The sequence below is a fragment of the Lottia gigantea genome (assembly GCF_000327385.1).
Source record: "Lottia gigantea unplaced genomic scaffold LOTGIsca_15, whole genome shotgun sequence".
In the NCBI taxonomy this organism is placed as follows: Eukaryota; Metazoa; Mollusca; class Gastropoda; family Lottiidae; genus Lottia; species Lottia gigantea.
In genome coordinates this window covers 3213573-3229889 of record NW_008707797.1, presented here as the reverse complement: position 1 = coordinate 3229889, position 16317 = coordinate 3213573, and the positions used below count along the sequence as shown (strand labels likewise).

The 16317-nt window shown below is 33.6% G+C and overlaps 1 protein-coding gene across 1 annotated transcript in view; it reads left to right on the top strand.

Annotated features, from left to right (window-relative positions):
- Nucleotides 1-16317, top strand: part of LOTGIDRAFT_112524 (hypothetical protein) — a gene marked incomplete at both ends in the record, with an annotated part of 90173 nt that overhangs the window by 24371 nt on the left and 49485 nt on the right. The window contains 2 exons of the mRNA XM_009050545.1: nt 1326-1424; nt 16184-16273. Coding sequence (XP_009048793.1) covers nt 1326-1424; nt 16184-16273 — 189 coding nt within the window. The remainder of the gene's footprint in view (nt 1-1325; nt 1425-16183; nt 16274-16317) is intronic.

The window sequence follows — 16317 nt, the reverse complement described above, 5'->3', positions numbered from 1 at the left end:
TTTGACATGTAAAAGTTTTCTGTGAAATTTAATGAAAGTTGAAACAGAGATAAAGTATCTGTGTTATTTTAGGAAAGTAAAATTATGTATGGCAAGATAAGATAGTTCATCCTGTATCACCTCTCATTCTAAAATTTATAGTTTCGTATCAAATTTCTCTCTCTTCTTTACCTCTACAAATAATAACATTGCTGTGGAAGTAGGTATATCCATATATATCTAGTAGTACCCTGGCCGCATATTCTCGAAATGATCTTAACGTTAGGATATCCTAAGGTCTTTACTTTTTACACTGTTTCTAGGATATCCTAGATTCTGATTCTTAAACCATGGTGGTACAAACAAACTTCACAGGAGATACCTGAGAGGTCTCTTTGAAATTTTAAATAAACTGTTTTAGAAATATTAAAACAGAACCTAGAACATGTTGTTACTCAGAGTTTCGTGTTATCTTCAGAGTAGGGACGCAGGCTGAAAACAGGTCAGTTGTCTGAAAATTGCAAAGCGTGAAATTCTGAGTAACAACATAATTCAGGTTCTGTTTTTATATTTCTCATAAATTTATACTCTAGACTTAAGACATAATGGACCTCTTCCTTGAATATAATTCTAATATAATGACTAAGTACTTTAATGCGAGGCCGAGAGACTGTTATTGTCTGACTTCTATCTTATAATATCAAGCTTGGGGATGTCACAATATAGTTCTATTACTATTAGTAGGTTTGGAACTAAAGTTCTCTCAAGGAATATAGACTGAAAGGAATTGTTTTATTGATGATCTGTGGTAAGCCTGTATTATGTCTCTGAGTCAATAGGTAAAGGTGCTGAGAACGGGCCACAGATTGTCAACAGGGGTGAACAGTACCAGACATTAAAGACATGATGATAATGTCTATATTGTGTACTTGTACATTAAATCCAGTACATACAGTGATACCTACCCACAATGCTATTTTTTCTACTGTTTCATAACCACAAGGTTTCAAAATATCAAAGTAATAAAAACCCGTAGGAGCAAGACAATTCAGTTAATCAAAAATCTTGTCCAAAGAATGGCAAAATCAGGAGTAAAGGTAGTATAGTAGTGGACTTCCCAAAGAGAAGTACCATCAGGTGTTTCGAAAAGATTAAAGTATAATGATATAAGTACATCAAGGCGTAACAGAATGTCATACAATGTGATACAAATAACAGACATGTATTTATCTAAATCTGAATCAATAAGACTAACTCTAAGATAGAGACAATCTCAGCATTGTAACAACCAAACCTATCTTACTATATCTATCATTATTTATGAATTATTCATTTGATCATTTCAGATTATGCCAGACTATTACCATTTTCAACATAGAAAAGTTGCCAAACGGTCGATACAACCCAGTAATTACCACCATAAAACCTTAGCTTCTGATCCTAATGTAAGTTACATTCATTTATATATGACATGATCATAGTTCTGTGCCGGCCAGAGTATCCTACCCCCTTACAACCCTCCCACCTTACAACCTCCCCACACACAAATTTTGGCATATACTCAAAATTTTGGGCTAGAGGTCCCCAACCCACCAAATATGCACACAGTTTATACCCTATGAAACTGTCACTTGCTCCCTCCTCCCTCCCTGAATTATGTGGTATTCTCACAGTTACCCCTCTCCTCTAACCTAACCTATTCCCATGTTTACACTTCAAACCTAGTATTTAACACAGGTCTATGCATAGCTTGGATTTATTTGTGCCAATTTCCTAATGCCATTGGAGGAACAAGGTACATATTCTTCTGGAAATCCAAATTTTAAAACCTGATTCATTGTAATTTATTAATAAAAGTTTTCTTCTGATTAAAGAAATAACTACCAATGAACTATTATGACCATCCTTGTCAGTGATAATTACTTTCAAAAGCTACCAGCCACATTTAAGTCAGTAAGGTTAGGACTAGTTCAGGTATTGAAACAAGCTTGGCAACATTTTGAACATTTTTCAAAACTTACTACTGAAGTAAATCAAACCTTCATCACTAATGTACAATTTTTTCATACACCTCCCATTAATGTAAAATAAACCTGCACATAGGGTGTTAATTGGCTATATTCTACAGTGAAAAACATGTATACTGATAGCGTTAGAACATTATTTTACGATTTATTGGTCCTAGATTCCTTATTTAATGTGAAATACATGGTAATATATCATAATAACTGATGATGATAAACATTAAACAGGTGCTGTCCCCTCCCCGTTGATATTTATGATAGTTGATTAGGATGTATGGAATACTAAGCTTTTCAGCTTTAAATTTTTAAGTTTATGATTGTGTTGATCTATGATATAATGTGAGAAATGAACCTTGTAAGACATGACACAGGCTTGTTGCTTGAGCTTACTTAATCTCTAAATTCATTGCATAGGGTTTTGAAATAGGATTTGAGTTCCACTTAAGGCGTTGCTGATGAAACAAGGGCCTTAGCTTGGGGGGATGAAGGGTTCTCAGGGTTTCGGGGCTGGAAGCCTTGGGGTCTTCAACCATGAAAATTTGAAAAACTCTGATGATTTGAAGAAGCTTTGCTGGGTCTTATTCTTATTTGCTGGGGCCAGCCCCCATGGACCCCACCTTATCTATGGGGCTAATGTATATCACAATTGACGAAGTGGAGGACAAAATTTGTCTCTCTATATATAGTGTTTATCCAATGTCTTCCCAAGTGGCACCAATTTAAGAATATCTGACCACTGTTCCTGCTGACCAGACAAATACTCTATCTATATAATGTTCAACAGATGATCTAGTAGAGTGATAAAGGCTAGGGAATAATAATGTCTAGAGTGGTATTCTGTGATTTATATACTCAATGATTTATATTATATTTAATAGGGCTGGTAGAAAAGTTAGATTTATGTGTCTCAGTATTGACCTAAACTTGGAGGCCTCTAGTCTTCTAATGTACTTACAATAACTGATATATATATTCTTGGTTTTCTTTCTCAGTCCTTTTAGAGAATCAATAAATGTATGTTCTGTAACAGTTTTTCATATGGTAACAGTGGTATATAATATACATTCTACTTATATATTCCTATATTATTAAGTTCCGATTTTTAATAACTGGGCATAATGCCATATTTTAATTGTAGATATTATAATATATATATCTTATCATCTCCACAATGTCAAGCTTCGTCTTATACCTTGACTACAATAGCCACCTTTCTTGTATCACAAAAGTTTGTAAATGCAGCGATTTGGTTGGATTGTATACTAGCAAATACAGCCAATCAGAGTCTTTGAAGAAAGCCTGAAACAACAAGTCATAATGTTGACAGTCTTTCTGTTGAGGACTCTGATTGGCTGTATTTGCTGGCATACAATCCAATCGAATGGCTGCATTTACAAACTTTTGTGATACAAGAAAGGTGCCTATCCTCAAGTCCAAATGAGATATGAGATATTGTAACTTGTAAAAATATGATAGGCCTACTGCGTTCAGTTATTAACTTTTATAACACAGTTTTTCAAAAAACATTTTGTCTTCAGTTGGCTTCTCATATGAAACAGCTCTTCAGTACAAAACAACTAAGGTTTTGCCAAAATGAACACAGGAAAGGTATTTTGTAGCAACGAATGCCTGATCTGAAAATTTGTAGGAAAGCTTTATGATTTTACAAGTTGAAAGTCAAAATAACCGAAATTCTACTAACTGGATCCTGCTGTTCTGTAATTATTTGTTATTTATCATTTTACATCCAGTGGTTCTGCTACAGATTGTTTTTTGATTCCAGGGGAGTTAAGTTTTATTGTATCTAATTGAATAGATATTGTTATAAACAGATGTTTATCTACAAGAGCTAATAGAGATTTAATCAGATATAAACAACCCTTCATTATTGACCATTCTAAAGTATTGTCTATGTAAAGCAAGACATTCTGCACTGAAACCTGATTAAAATAAAGATCTAGATATTTCGCTCTGTTTTTTTTTTCACAAGATATAACACTTGCCATCAATAATCCGACTTTACATTGTTCCTTTAACAGGTCCAAAACCTATTATACATTTCTACTGTGTTTTCCTTGAGCTGGTAAACCTTTTATTAGGGACTGGTATCACATGATATTTTAAACCAACCAATCACATACTTGTACATAACCATTTTATGTTTTGTTTTGTAAATATGAACACAACAATTCATGAATAATGAATGAGTTTTGGTCAACCTTTCTCATATAAAAAGGCTGTTTTGAATTTTTAAAATTTTTACAAAGCTATTTAGATAAAATGAAACACAGTCCCGTCTTTTTATTGGCACGTAAGCATGGTAAGAATGATGTCTACAATATTAGTACTTGGTATGAAATATATTGATCTTCTACAGAGTCTACATATATCATACATGTTGTATATAATTTGATTTTAAAACCAATATTCATCATGGAAGTTCCAGTGCCAGTCTGATAAGGTAGTCTGGAATCTGCCTGATAGTTTATGTATAGCAATGGAACATCTAATGAAAATGAAACCGGTATAACATAATAACAGATGTAAATGATGATTCGGTTTATTATCTGGAGAAACTTTGTTGCTGATCAGACATTCAAACATGTCTATGCTCGGTCAGTCAGTCCTTCAATTAGTTCTTTAAATTAAAACTTTCCAGTTTTCCCTTGTCCTATAGGCTGTACAAACCAAGTACAGATCCACAAACTGATATCCAAACAACATATTGGTGAAACATTGGTAGCAGCTATTGTCATAAGCATTTCATAATAAAAAGTGGTATCAGGTATGTAGAAGAATAAGATTGCTGGATAGTTGGAAACAGGAAAAGTGCAGACTAATGCTGCTGTTTTTGCAATATTTCCCATATTGCATACTGCATAGTGTTGCTTGTGTTCGAATACGGGTTATTATGCTTCCAAAATTCACTTTTTTGATTGAAATGTCTCCCCAATGAATGATATGCTGTTTTTGCAAATTTCTTGCACATTGCGTTGTTTTGCGTGTTCTATTGTTACAGAATTTCCAGCAATATAAAGCAAATTAAAACATTAATTGAACTGTCTACAAGATGAATGATACGCTATATGAATACACTATGTAATTTGAATAATGTTTTGTTGTATCAAGTATAAGTCAATAAAGAGAAAAATATAGAATCGTGTTCCCATCTCAAGGTTATTTCTGATCAATAACTTTTCATTGAAAGTACACGATATTTCTACTGTTTTCTATTGTATTAAAATATCCTCATTAGATTAGTACAGGAATTAGATATTTTCGAATAAAATGACAATGAAGACTGTATTGCTCACAGCTGTCCAGTAAGCGTCCTGAGATAAGGGGTACAGACTGACTCAATGGGGGCACAACTGTCGAGTCTGAATTAAAAAAAAGCGAAAGCTCTATAGAGGCGTATTGTCCCAAGCCTTTATGGAGTGTATGAGAGGGTTCTCAGTAGAAAACCAACCCACCCTCTATGTACCCCCTCTGGTTCAGCCACTGCGATAATGCCACAGTGTTGTATATTCTCTAACGTTAAAAACGTTCTGGCATCAGAGTTTTTCTAGCCCTTGGCACCATGTCGCTTAGCAGACAATCAAACTAACTTCGGACTAAGCTATTCCACTGCTGAATGCTCTTCGCAACTGACATGTGACTCATGGAGGTTAAAGTGCTGTACTGTAGCTTTAGGAGTTTTTCAATATCACATGAGTTCAGAAATTTGAATATTAACAACACGTAATCCCACATAATAATGACTGTAAATTAAAAAATTTCAATTTGAAAAACGTGTTTCTGCTTCTTAGATAGACATGTAAAAACATTATATTTCAATTAACAGGTAATGTATATATGATAATAAAAATAGAGGTTGAGTATATCTATCAATATTACTCTAGAGAGACATATACTTCATCCATGTCTCGGTTTATCAATTTATATATTCATTTATTTATTTGGTTATTTATCCAGCTATTTATTTGGTTATTTATTAACTCATTGATTCAGTTTGGTTATTTTTTATATTTGGTTATTCATTCATTTGTGTCAGTTATTTAATTATTTATTCAGTCAATTATTCATTCATTTATTCTTTCATTTATTTATTTGGTTAGGCTATCCATTCATTCATTCATTTATTAATTCAGTTACTCTTTCATGTCATTTCCTTATCCATTCATTCATAATATATTTATAAAACTTTTTGGTCTATAATTGCAGTTGTGGGCAATAATACTCTTAAAATACAGACAAAATGTCATATAATATATTTACAAAGAAATACAACTGTTAGTGTAAATCAACAAGGAATGCCTCTAGAAATTGAATATGGACATTGATTGAATGGTGTTGGCAATGACTGGTATTATTTAAAGATAATATATATACAACCCATACCAACTTGACACTCCATTAACTATCAAAGACAATATTCAAATAACTTTCAGTCTAGTTGGTATGCTCTTTAGTCAGGGAGGAGTGATTACTTTCCCTAGAGAATCAGTAAGCTCTTCAGTTAGTGAGGAGTGATTAGTATCCCTAGAGAATCAGTAAGCTCTTTAGTCATTGAGGAGTGTTTAGTATCCCTAGAGAATCAGTAAGCTCTTTAGTCAGAGAGGAGTGTTTAGTATTCCTAGAGAATCAGTAAGCTCTTTAGTCAGAGAGGAGTGTTTAGTATCCTTAGAGAATCAGTAAGCTCTTTAGTCAGAGAGGAGAGTTTAGTATCCTTAGAGAATCAGTAAGCTCTTTAGTCAGAGAGGAGTGTTTAGAATCCCTAGAGAATCAGTAAGCTCTTTAGTCAGAGAGGAGAGTTTAGTATCCTTAGAGAATCAGTAAGCTCTTTAGTCAGAGAGGAGTGTTTAGTATCCTTAGAGAATCAGTGAGCTCTTTAAGCAGAGAGGAGAGTTTAGTATCGTTAGAGAATCAGTTAGCTCTTTAGTCAGAGAGGAGTGTTTAGTAACCCTAGAGAATCAGTAAGCTCTTTAGTAAGAGAGGAGTGTTTAGTATCCTTAGAGAATCAGTAAGCTCTTTAGTCAGGGAGAGGTGAATAGTCTCTCATGAGAATTAGTTAAATTGGACTCCTGTTGCCTTTGCCTACGGCCTAAATCTCACTGTCAAGATTTTGTTACTAATATTGGTATTAAAAACTAATTTACTCTACACCTAGAGTCTAGACCCTCATTACTGTAGCTTTCTTAAGTCTTGCAAATTGTCGTCAACACGTCAACATTAAAATGGATCTGCTGATCAAAAGGTTATTCTTTAAGGGGTATCCGTGCTGGCATCCTTAAAACTGAAATTATGAGTAAGTCCTTTCGCCCAATGGCCTAATATAATTACATTATAATTCTGAAAAATTCTGAAGATGAACCAACAGCCGACCTAGAATACTAAATTGTGTTCTGATCCTGTATTTTTTGTAAATACAGATAAAGCAGCCTCCACTGTATCTTTCCATCAATTTTCTTGATCCTACTCCAGCCAATAGCTGTCAAGGATCAGCAAGCCTTGGACTAGATCAAATGGTAAACTTGAACTTAGGATATTGGGGTCTATCTGTGTCTGCCTCTCTTGTGTCTTTTATCTTTTCTGACCCCTACTCCAACCACTAATGGTCAAAAGTATTTATCAGAAGCCTGTAATTTTGGTTTGGTTTGAATCTAGAAATTGGGGTCAGTGTAGAGTCCGCCTCCGCGCTATCTTTCCTTTCTTCTATCCTCATTTATTATTCATTATTCTATTTAAAATGAATTGCTGGTCTATTTCTATCCTCATCGTGATATTTGAAAAAGAATGTTACATTAGAGAATTTGTTATCTTAGTGCTACTGTTCTGTATTGTGTTTATGGTAGTTGTCTCTGTTTAATGGTCTAACGTCAATAGATGTCAATATCATCTGCATCAGCAATTTTCAAAATGATGAAATGTTATATTATGTGTCAATGTTAAGTTATTCTAAGACTATCAATACTATTTTGAATCTGATTATAACAGGGGACATATGACATGAAAGATAGGATATTTTTTAGCTATTTGAATAATTTAAGACTTATAGCACAGACAGTTAAGACAGTTGAATGAAGACATTTGCTTGTATAGTTGAGTAAATGTTAAGTTGAACAAATGGTTGAATTTTGAATAAGTCAGCGGTAATTAAACGAATATGGATATTCCAGGCCATGTATTCTCGAAATGATCTTAGGATGTCCTAGGTTCTTATTATCTTACATAGAATTCAGGACATCCTAGAGCTAAGATCGTTTCGAGAATATGTGGCCTGGAAAGATGAATGCTTAGAAGTTTGGTCAAAGACAAGCTGTAGGAACGAATCTTCTTGAATCTTCGTTTTTATCCTTGAAAAATGGTAGTTCCGTTCTATTTAAAAAAAAAAACTCCATGTGGTACTAGAAGAATATTTAAGAAACAGTATACAAGATAAACATGTAGGAAAGAATTAATTTAGAGTATGAAATAGATATTAAGATGAGTCCCTGAGGGATATTTCATCACTGGATGATTATTCTATAGATAAGTCTTGTGGATATTCATCACTGGACGACCATTCTACCAGAATATTATTTATATTACAATAACAGTAATATCTCCCTGAAACAATATTATACATTCTGAACTCTCTTTGACCTTACTTCTATTAATTATCTTACTCCTTTACTGGAAGTATCTGATGTTCTGGCTCGATGCTTCTGGAAGATTAAAATGACTGGACAATATTTCTTGGAAATCAGCTATTTTTGGTCTATATAGCCTTGAATTCTTAGTCTTTACCTCATATACAGGACCAAGAATTGATATGCAATAACACTTTATAGCTTTAGGGTACTGGTTGAAATTCATGCCAACGCTTCAAATTAAAATTTTATTAACTCACTTTCATGAAATTTTTTGATCTGGCAACTGGTTATTAGATTTTCTGTTTTTTAAAAAAAAGTCTACTCATGACTAAAGCTATTGTTCAGGTGCCATTACTTTTTAATATTTTAAGAAAATTCAGACGATTAAAAGTTTTGAGTGCTTTAAATGCTCTCACACGTTGTTTGACAAGACTTGGTCCAGAAAGGCTATACACTTTGACAATCTATTGAAGTACAGAGAGGCCAGACAAGATATTTAATCCATTTCTATTGTAGCGATTAACTAATCAGACGACTGGAATACTAAAATTACCATAACTAGAAGCTATACCTTATTGAAGCCATAAGTAGAAGCTATAAGTTATTGAAGCTTTAAGTTATTGAAGCAATAAGTAGAAGCTATAAGTAGAAGCTATAAGTTATCAAAGCTATAAGTTATCGAGGGTTTAAGTAAAAGCTATAAGGTATCGAAGATATAAGTTATCAAAGCTATAGGTTATTGAAGCTAAAGTAGAAGCTTTAAGATATCGAAGGTTTAAGTTGAAGCTATAAGTAATTGCTTTTAGTAATCAAAGCTATAAGTAATGGAAGCTGTAAGTTATTGAAGCTATAAGTGCTGTCATTCAAGCTTTTTATTTTTACATGAAAACATGAGAATTGGCAGAGGTCTGACATAACAAGTCCTTCAACCTTCACCATTTATAGTCATCCTGGTGGTTGAATCAAGGTGGTTGAAGATAAAAACTAAGGAATGTAATCTGGAAATTTATATTTGATAATGTTTTATAGTCTAAAATAGCTTTATTACTGGCGTTTATTGTTTTAACAGTTGTTTTAACTTTCAAATAGATATCTTTTACTAATGAGTATTAAAGTCTAGTTTCATGAAGGTGGAATCTGGTTTCAGCCAGGATTGATAGGTTCAGGGTTTGTATCATTGGTTTCTTTTCTGTAATGGTCTGTTATGGTCGTTTCTTTCCTGAATAGTGATTCCAAAATATGCACTTCGATGACCATAAGCTGACAATAGCACACCGTTGAACCACCTTTTGGCAAGTTAAATATCTGATACCTGCCATGATTTGGGAAATGTTAGGGAGGTTGTTATTAGAAAAGTAATGAAAGAGTCTTGCAGTCATATCAGAAACTAACTAAAGAAAAAAAACAAAAGAGTTTATGACATATGAAAGCATAAAAGCTGCTGTTCTTGCCAATTGAACATTGAACAATATTGAACTGTGAAGGTGTGGTTTGGTGTTGTCTATAATCTGATCATAGCACAATAATGATCCGTTTTCATGAAATGTAAGATAGATGTTAGATGTTTCTGTAAGCTGGAAATATGATTGGTACAATTAAAGAAGTAGGGGATATCCTATTTTGCATAAGGAATTATTTATTTTCAATCTGATTGAATCATTTCTCTGAAATTTAACAACATTTTTTACTAAAATAAACCCATTTCATTTCAAAAAGGAATTTTTTTTTATCATTTGTAGGATGCTTTCATCTCAAACAAAGCTGTAAATCCTTGATGATCATTCCAAAGAAATAAATTTCTATCAGAAAATGCGGTAAGGCTGTATAAAACAACTATAATATAAACATGTGTTGAAGTCAGTTAGCTGCTATCGAATATAAATTACAATTTTACTAGGAAAAACATTGAATTCTGCATCAATGAAAACTCTGTTTTGGATTTCTGCCAATCAAAGCTGTTTGATTTAACTTCCAACAGGCTACAGGCCATATATATCATTTTGTTTGTTAGATTTTAACTACATTTGATATCTATGTTGCTATGATTCTGAATTTAAATCAACTGGGTAAAAAATATCGAAGTGTACTTAAGAATTTAAAATACAAATCATTCACTGTAGAAGATAAGTACAACAGCAGAGAAAAGACATCCTTGGGAACTCCCTAGAGCAGGCCTGTGCAACCTTTCTGCAACGGCGGGCCACATTTAGGGGATGCGAGTAGGCCGTGCGCCAACCAACCGTTAATGAATCATGGAATTAACAATGAGAAACATGCAATTTTCATTCATTTATCCAATAATGTATTGCAAATAACAGACATATTTGACGCAAAATCACTGTTTCACACGAGGTCAGATCTCGCTAATGATTTGATTGGTTAGATTCACTTTGATGTCACACTTTGATATAACAGCGTGGCAATGACGGGTTTCGATATCAGAATAGGCAGGGACAATCTGCAGGCCACACTGACCGTGACAAGAGCAAACAAAGCATTAGCCCGCGGGCCGTAGGTTGCACAGGCCTGCCTTAGAGCATCTGAATTATATGGTCATCCTTATAGAAGAAAGTTCAATGATGGTCTGGTACTTAAAGAACCTTGTCTCAAAAGTCAGAGATGCTGTCCTTCTTGGGTGTTATGCAATGGGTAGAAAAGACTTACCCTTTCTGCTATCACCTGGTCTTGTCATTAATTTTAAATCAGGAAAGTTTTCCAGGTCATCAGAATTCTGTGAAACAATTGAAGGAAATATAGGATATTGTAAAATAAATGAAGTGAAAGACAAGCAGGCTAGGATGTTATACTAGTAATACAGTAGCTATATAGTCTACCAAATCACTCATATTGATGCAAATAACTCATTCTAACCAGTAGACTCTTGGGTGCTTTCTGTATAAATGAAGCGGAGTTGTGTCTTATTCTAGATGGAAGAATATTGATTAGATGTCTTTACAATGTGTAGAATCTTAATAACCCGGCATCCCAGCATACAGAACATCGTTGGTTCGACATCGCGCTCGACCAACGCAATATTCTGTACAATGATGCAATGAAGAATGGTGTCTATCAAGACTAATGTTCAGTTTGCATGCAGTGAATAATTACGGAGATTGAGAATGATAATAACCTCCCTAGAGGATGGAGTATATCCTTGGCTACATCGTTATTACCTTTATAATGGTTTGATGGCAGTAACTAGCTTTTGACCTTTTCATCAGACAGCCACTGGCCATATTTGCTGGTAGAAATCAATGTCAGGCTATAATTTGGACTAATCACCTCACATCAACACTAATTTCTTACTAATTGACACAATCACCTTTATTTCTTTTCATCTTTTTTTCTCAAATACCATAATAGGCTTAACTGACAACAAAATGGCTGACAACAAGGTAAATTGAGGTCTGTTATATTCATTCCTACGGTTACAGTCCATTTGATCACAGAATAAGGTAGCAGCAATTGATTCCACTTGGCATTCCTTTCGTAGAGTCCACATACCATGTTTATTTGGTATATTTATTACACATCAATAGACCAATGACTCTGCTGGTAGACAAGATTCCCCCAGTCATTCTGCAAGCCTTGAGTCTCCAGTAAAATTGGTCCTGCATCAATTGCAGCTACATCAATGACAAAATTTGGACCATATGGACAGCAATATAGCTGTACTGAATAATATTTCTGCTGTTACGATTTTCTGATTTCAAAAGGGCTTATGTATAAAACAAAAAGTGAGGTTACGTTCACTAAGAGTAAAAGTATTAAATATACCGACGAGTTTAGAATTATGTCGGCCTATTATAATGACTATCGAATACCATCACAGAAGACTAGAATATTTCCACTATAACAGTTATAATGTGGTATAATAAAAGAGACTGGGAGATTGATATTTAGACTTGATTAATTCTTCCAGTATATTGAATAAATTGTCAGATTATAATCTATATTGTAGTCGTATTTCTTCCCGCAACACAAGGGGTCAGCACGTCAAATGAGCAGAAGAGAAAGATTTAGGCCAATAGACCAATACTCGGCTTGGTGTAGAATCAGTTTACATTGATCGAGCGAGAGGAAATAGCAAGTTACGATTGTTACAACCGGTATACATATTGATTTGCCGGCAATAAACCATACTTTCTCTGATAAACCTGCTGATTCCATATTCATGGACAGAAATTCTTTTACTTGTGTTTCTAAAATTTTACAATTTCCCTGCATCCTGCATCAACGATACGGGGGTGGGGCTGACATGGAAAAACACATCTATTTGCTTGTATGGAACATTAAACCAAGGCCCTATGTGCACCTACATCCTTGACAGTAAGAAAATCAAAAGGCTAACGTTGCTGTCTTGGCTAAATTTCCCTCATAGCACACTGCATGCTGTTATCCATCCACATTAGCCCAAACATGTGCAAGAAATAGAATGTTATTTCATTTCCTAAGATCTATGCAAAACAATATAATTTATATATAACATACGGTCAAAATATCAGAAAATATTAGAGGTGTTTGTACAGACATTTATTTTCCATTTTACTTCCTAAGATCAATGCATCACTGTATAATACAAGAAATACGTAAAAAAAATTTGAAAAAATAATGAGTGTTTCTTCCGACATTTATTTGGATAGCTACAGTATATTGATCGACACTGGTAATATTTTTTATATAAGTTATTAGTTGGTATCATTAGGCAATCTTTATATGGACAGTTTTATTGGTGTTTGGAGGAGACTTTTCTATAATTATTTACTCTCCCATTCACATCTTACTTTCTGGTAGAAAAAAAAACTTGCAGAATTGATCTTTCGACTTAGGTTGTATTGATTGACATGTAGGTTTAGTCCTTGTACTAGACACACTGGTAGAAATGAAATAGTAACCGTTTGGCACTTGGTTTTTATTGGAGCAGGATACAATATTTTCAAATCCATGGACGTGTTTTTTTAAGTATATATGATACACATACCGCAAGTATATATTGGAGGATTTGCATAGAGCTGTAACAATATTGTGAGAATAAATAAGTCAAAGTCCCAAGTGAAATGGTCAGAGCTTCAGCAATACTACCAAAGCAAATGTACAAGGTCTTGAGCAATTTAACCAGCCAGAGCGTTGCTGAACTAGAGCTCATGCAATACAACCGACCAAAGTAAATTTTGTTCCAGACCCTAAGCAATTTAACCAATAACCAGCAGAGCGATTGTTACACCAGAACTCAAGCAATATTACCAATGCAAATGTTATGCTTGAGCTAAAGTCATATAACCATATTCAATTTAGTATTTAAAAAGTGCCAATGAAATTTTCGCACATCTTGCCACCTCCATTCGTAACTCAAGTGATCTCTTCAATGTCTTGGGGTCCTATTTTAAAAAAATTTTACTATAAAATATGCTGCATTTAAAAAAAAAATTTCACTGTGAAATTTTGACTTGTGACAAATTTGATGTTCATCTAATAAAGTTTTATGTCCTGCACCTGTTTGGGCTGATGAAGACTGAATTAAGTTTTTTTGAAGATGATATTCAATATTAAAAAGAGTATTATGATACAAAACAGAAAACTAACAATGTTATTAAGTAATATATAAAACCATCTGTACCATATCTTTATAGTATTGCACTTGATAATGAGAACTCTGTTCATTTATTCACAACAAAATATGACCTGCAGTATTAACTATCTACGGGTGGTAGATTTCTTTCTCCAGTTTCTTGTTTCTTTCTGGTTTTCATCTCAACTGCATCTGTGTTTGTAGAATCAAACAGTGCTGACTTATGCTAATGTCGTTAAAAAGGTTGTTGTATTGCCATGCACTGGATAATAACTAATTCACACATTCTCTCTTCAAAATCAAAAAGAAAACTGAAGTGCAGGAATCATCAGGAGGCCTGTTAGATTATCTTAAAAAACATCTTTGAAATATAATGATTTACACGCTTCCATCTTAAATTAACGCAGATCAAATTCAAAAGTTTTACAAATTTTTTTCATGGAGGAATGATGTACCTCCATTCCCCTAAGTCTTGAGCTAAATATTCCTGAACAAATGGATACATTCCCTCTAATGATCTTCCCAAATACTGTTCTGTAAAGCTTGACTCAGACAGTGAGTAATTTTAAGAATTCCCCACTTGTGATGACATCTTGTTGGAAACTTTTTTTCCCTATATGTCAGCTATTTTGACAGGTAAAAACAACAGTATCAGAGAGGATCCTAGGATATGAATTTGATTCATCATCTGTCATACATTCAACCAAAAAAAATAAGTGTTTGAAATCTGTGACTTTAATATGATGGATATACCTAACTCCGCAGGGAGACTACGAGCGAGGGTTAATTTGTGTTGGTTGTTACAATGGATCTGTTAAGCCACAAATAGATGAGTCCGGTGAGGTGTATGGTGCAGGATTATTGATACAGTTAAAAATAGAAGATAAGAATTGTGTCTGCACCGTATCCAGACCCGTAGCTTGTGTGTTCACTACTTCTATTTTAATTTGTATGGATTATACTCCGTACACCGCACTGGACACCATACCTCGTCCATTCTTAACACTTCTAAATTATTTACTATCAAAGTTCCGGACACTAGTAGTAGCTGATAGTCTATAAGAAAGTTTGAACAGTAATTTCGGCACTGGAATAGTATAATGTGAGAAGCTTTTAACACCAGACTATAAGACATGACACTGACAAGAACATCTTCACAATGTCAAGGTATTATGAACAATGTCTTATACCTTGACTGCAACAGCCACCTTGTCTTGTATTGCTGAAGTCAATCAGAGCCTTCGATTGCATGAGCATACTGTCTATAACCTTTCTGTTGAGGGCTCTGATTGGCTACATTCAATAACATACAATCCAATAAAATCGTTGCATTTACAAAACTCTGTGATACAAGAAAAGTGGTTAATGATACCAAGGTATTAGACATAGTTAATAATACCCTGACATTGTGAAGATGTAAGTCAATAATACAAAAACATCTTACCAGTGGATATAAAACTGATAGACATTATATGAATAATATTTACAAGTCTACAGACAACTTTCATGTTGCATGCAAATTTCTGATAATAAAAGTGACATAGATCTGATGTCTGTAATATTCAAATTCCTGGCATCAAAATTCATCTAGACATGTTACTCTACAACTTCTAAATTTATTTTACAATTCTATTGTATGCAAATTTATATTGTCATCATCAGTTTTGATCTCAGATGTCAATATAAATTGTTGAATATAATTGTACACATTAAACTTGAGAGTGATTTACAATAAAATTACAAGTGGTTTAAAAGACCTTTCAAATTGCATACATTTTATTTTTTCCCTTCTTACATAATCTATGGCTTGCCAATAAGAATCCAGGGTAGAATTTCACCAGAATTCATATGATCAATTTTCTCATAACTCTGGTATTTCTCAATGTAAAATATTATGCTTTCTAATAATCCTTATTCTAATATGACTATTTTAAATAAAAAAATAATATTTACTGAACTTCTGTTTTCTTTTACAGATAAAATGGTTAGAACAACAAGTAGCTAAGAAAAGAATCAAAAGAGATATACATTTTAATGATCCCAAGTGGCCTATAATGTGGTATTTGGTAAGTCAACTTTCTGTTTTATTCTAGACATATTTTAGGTGTGT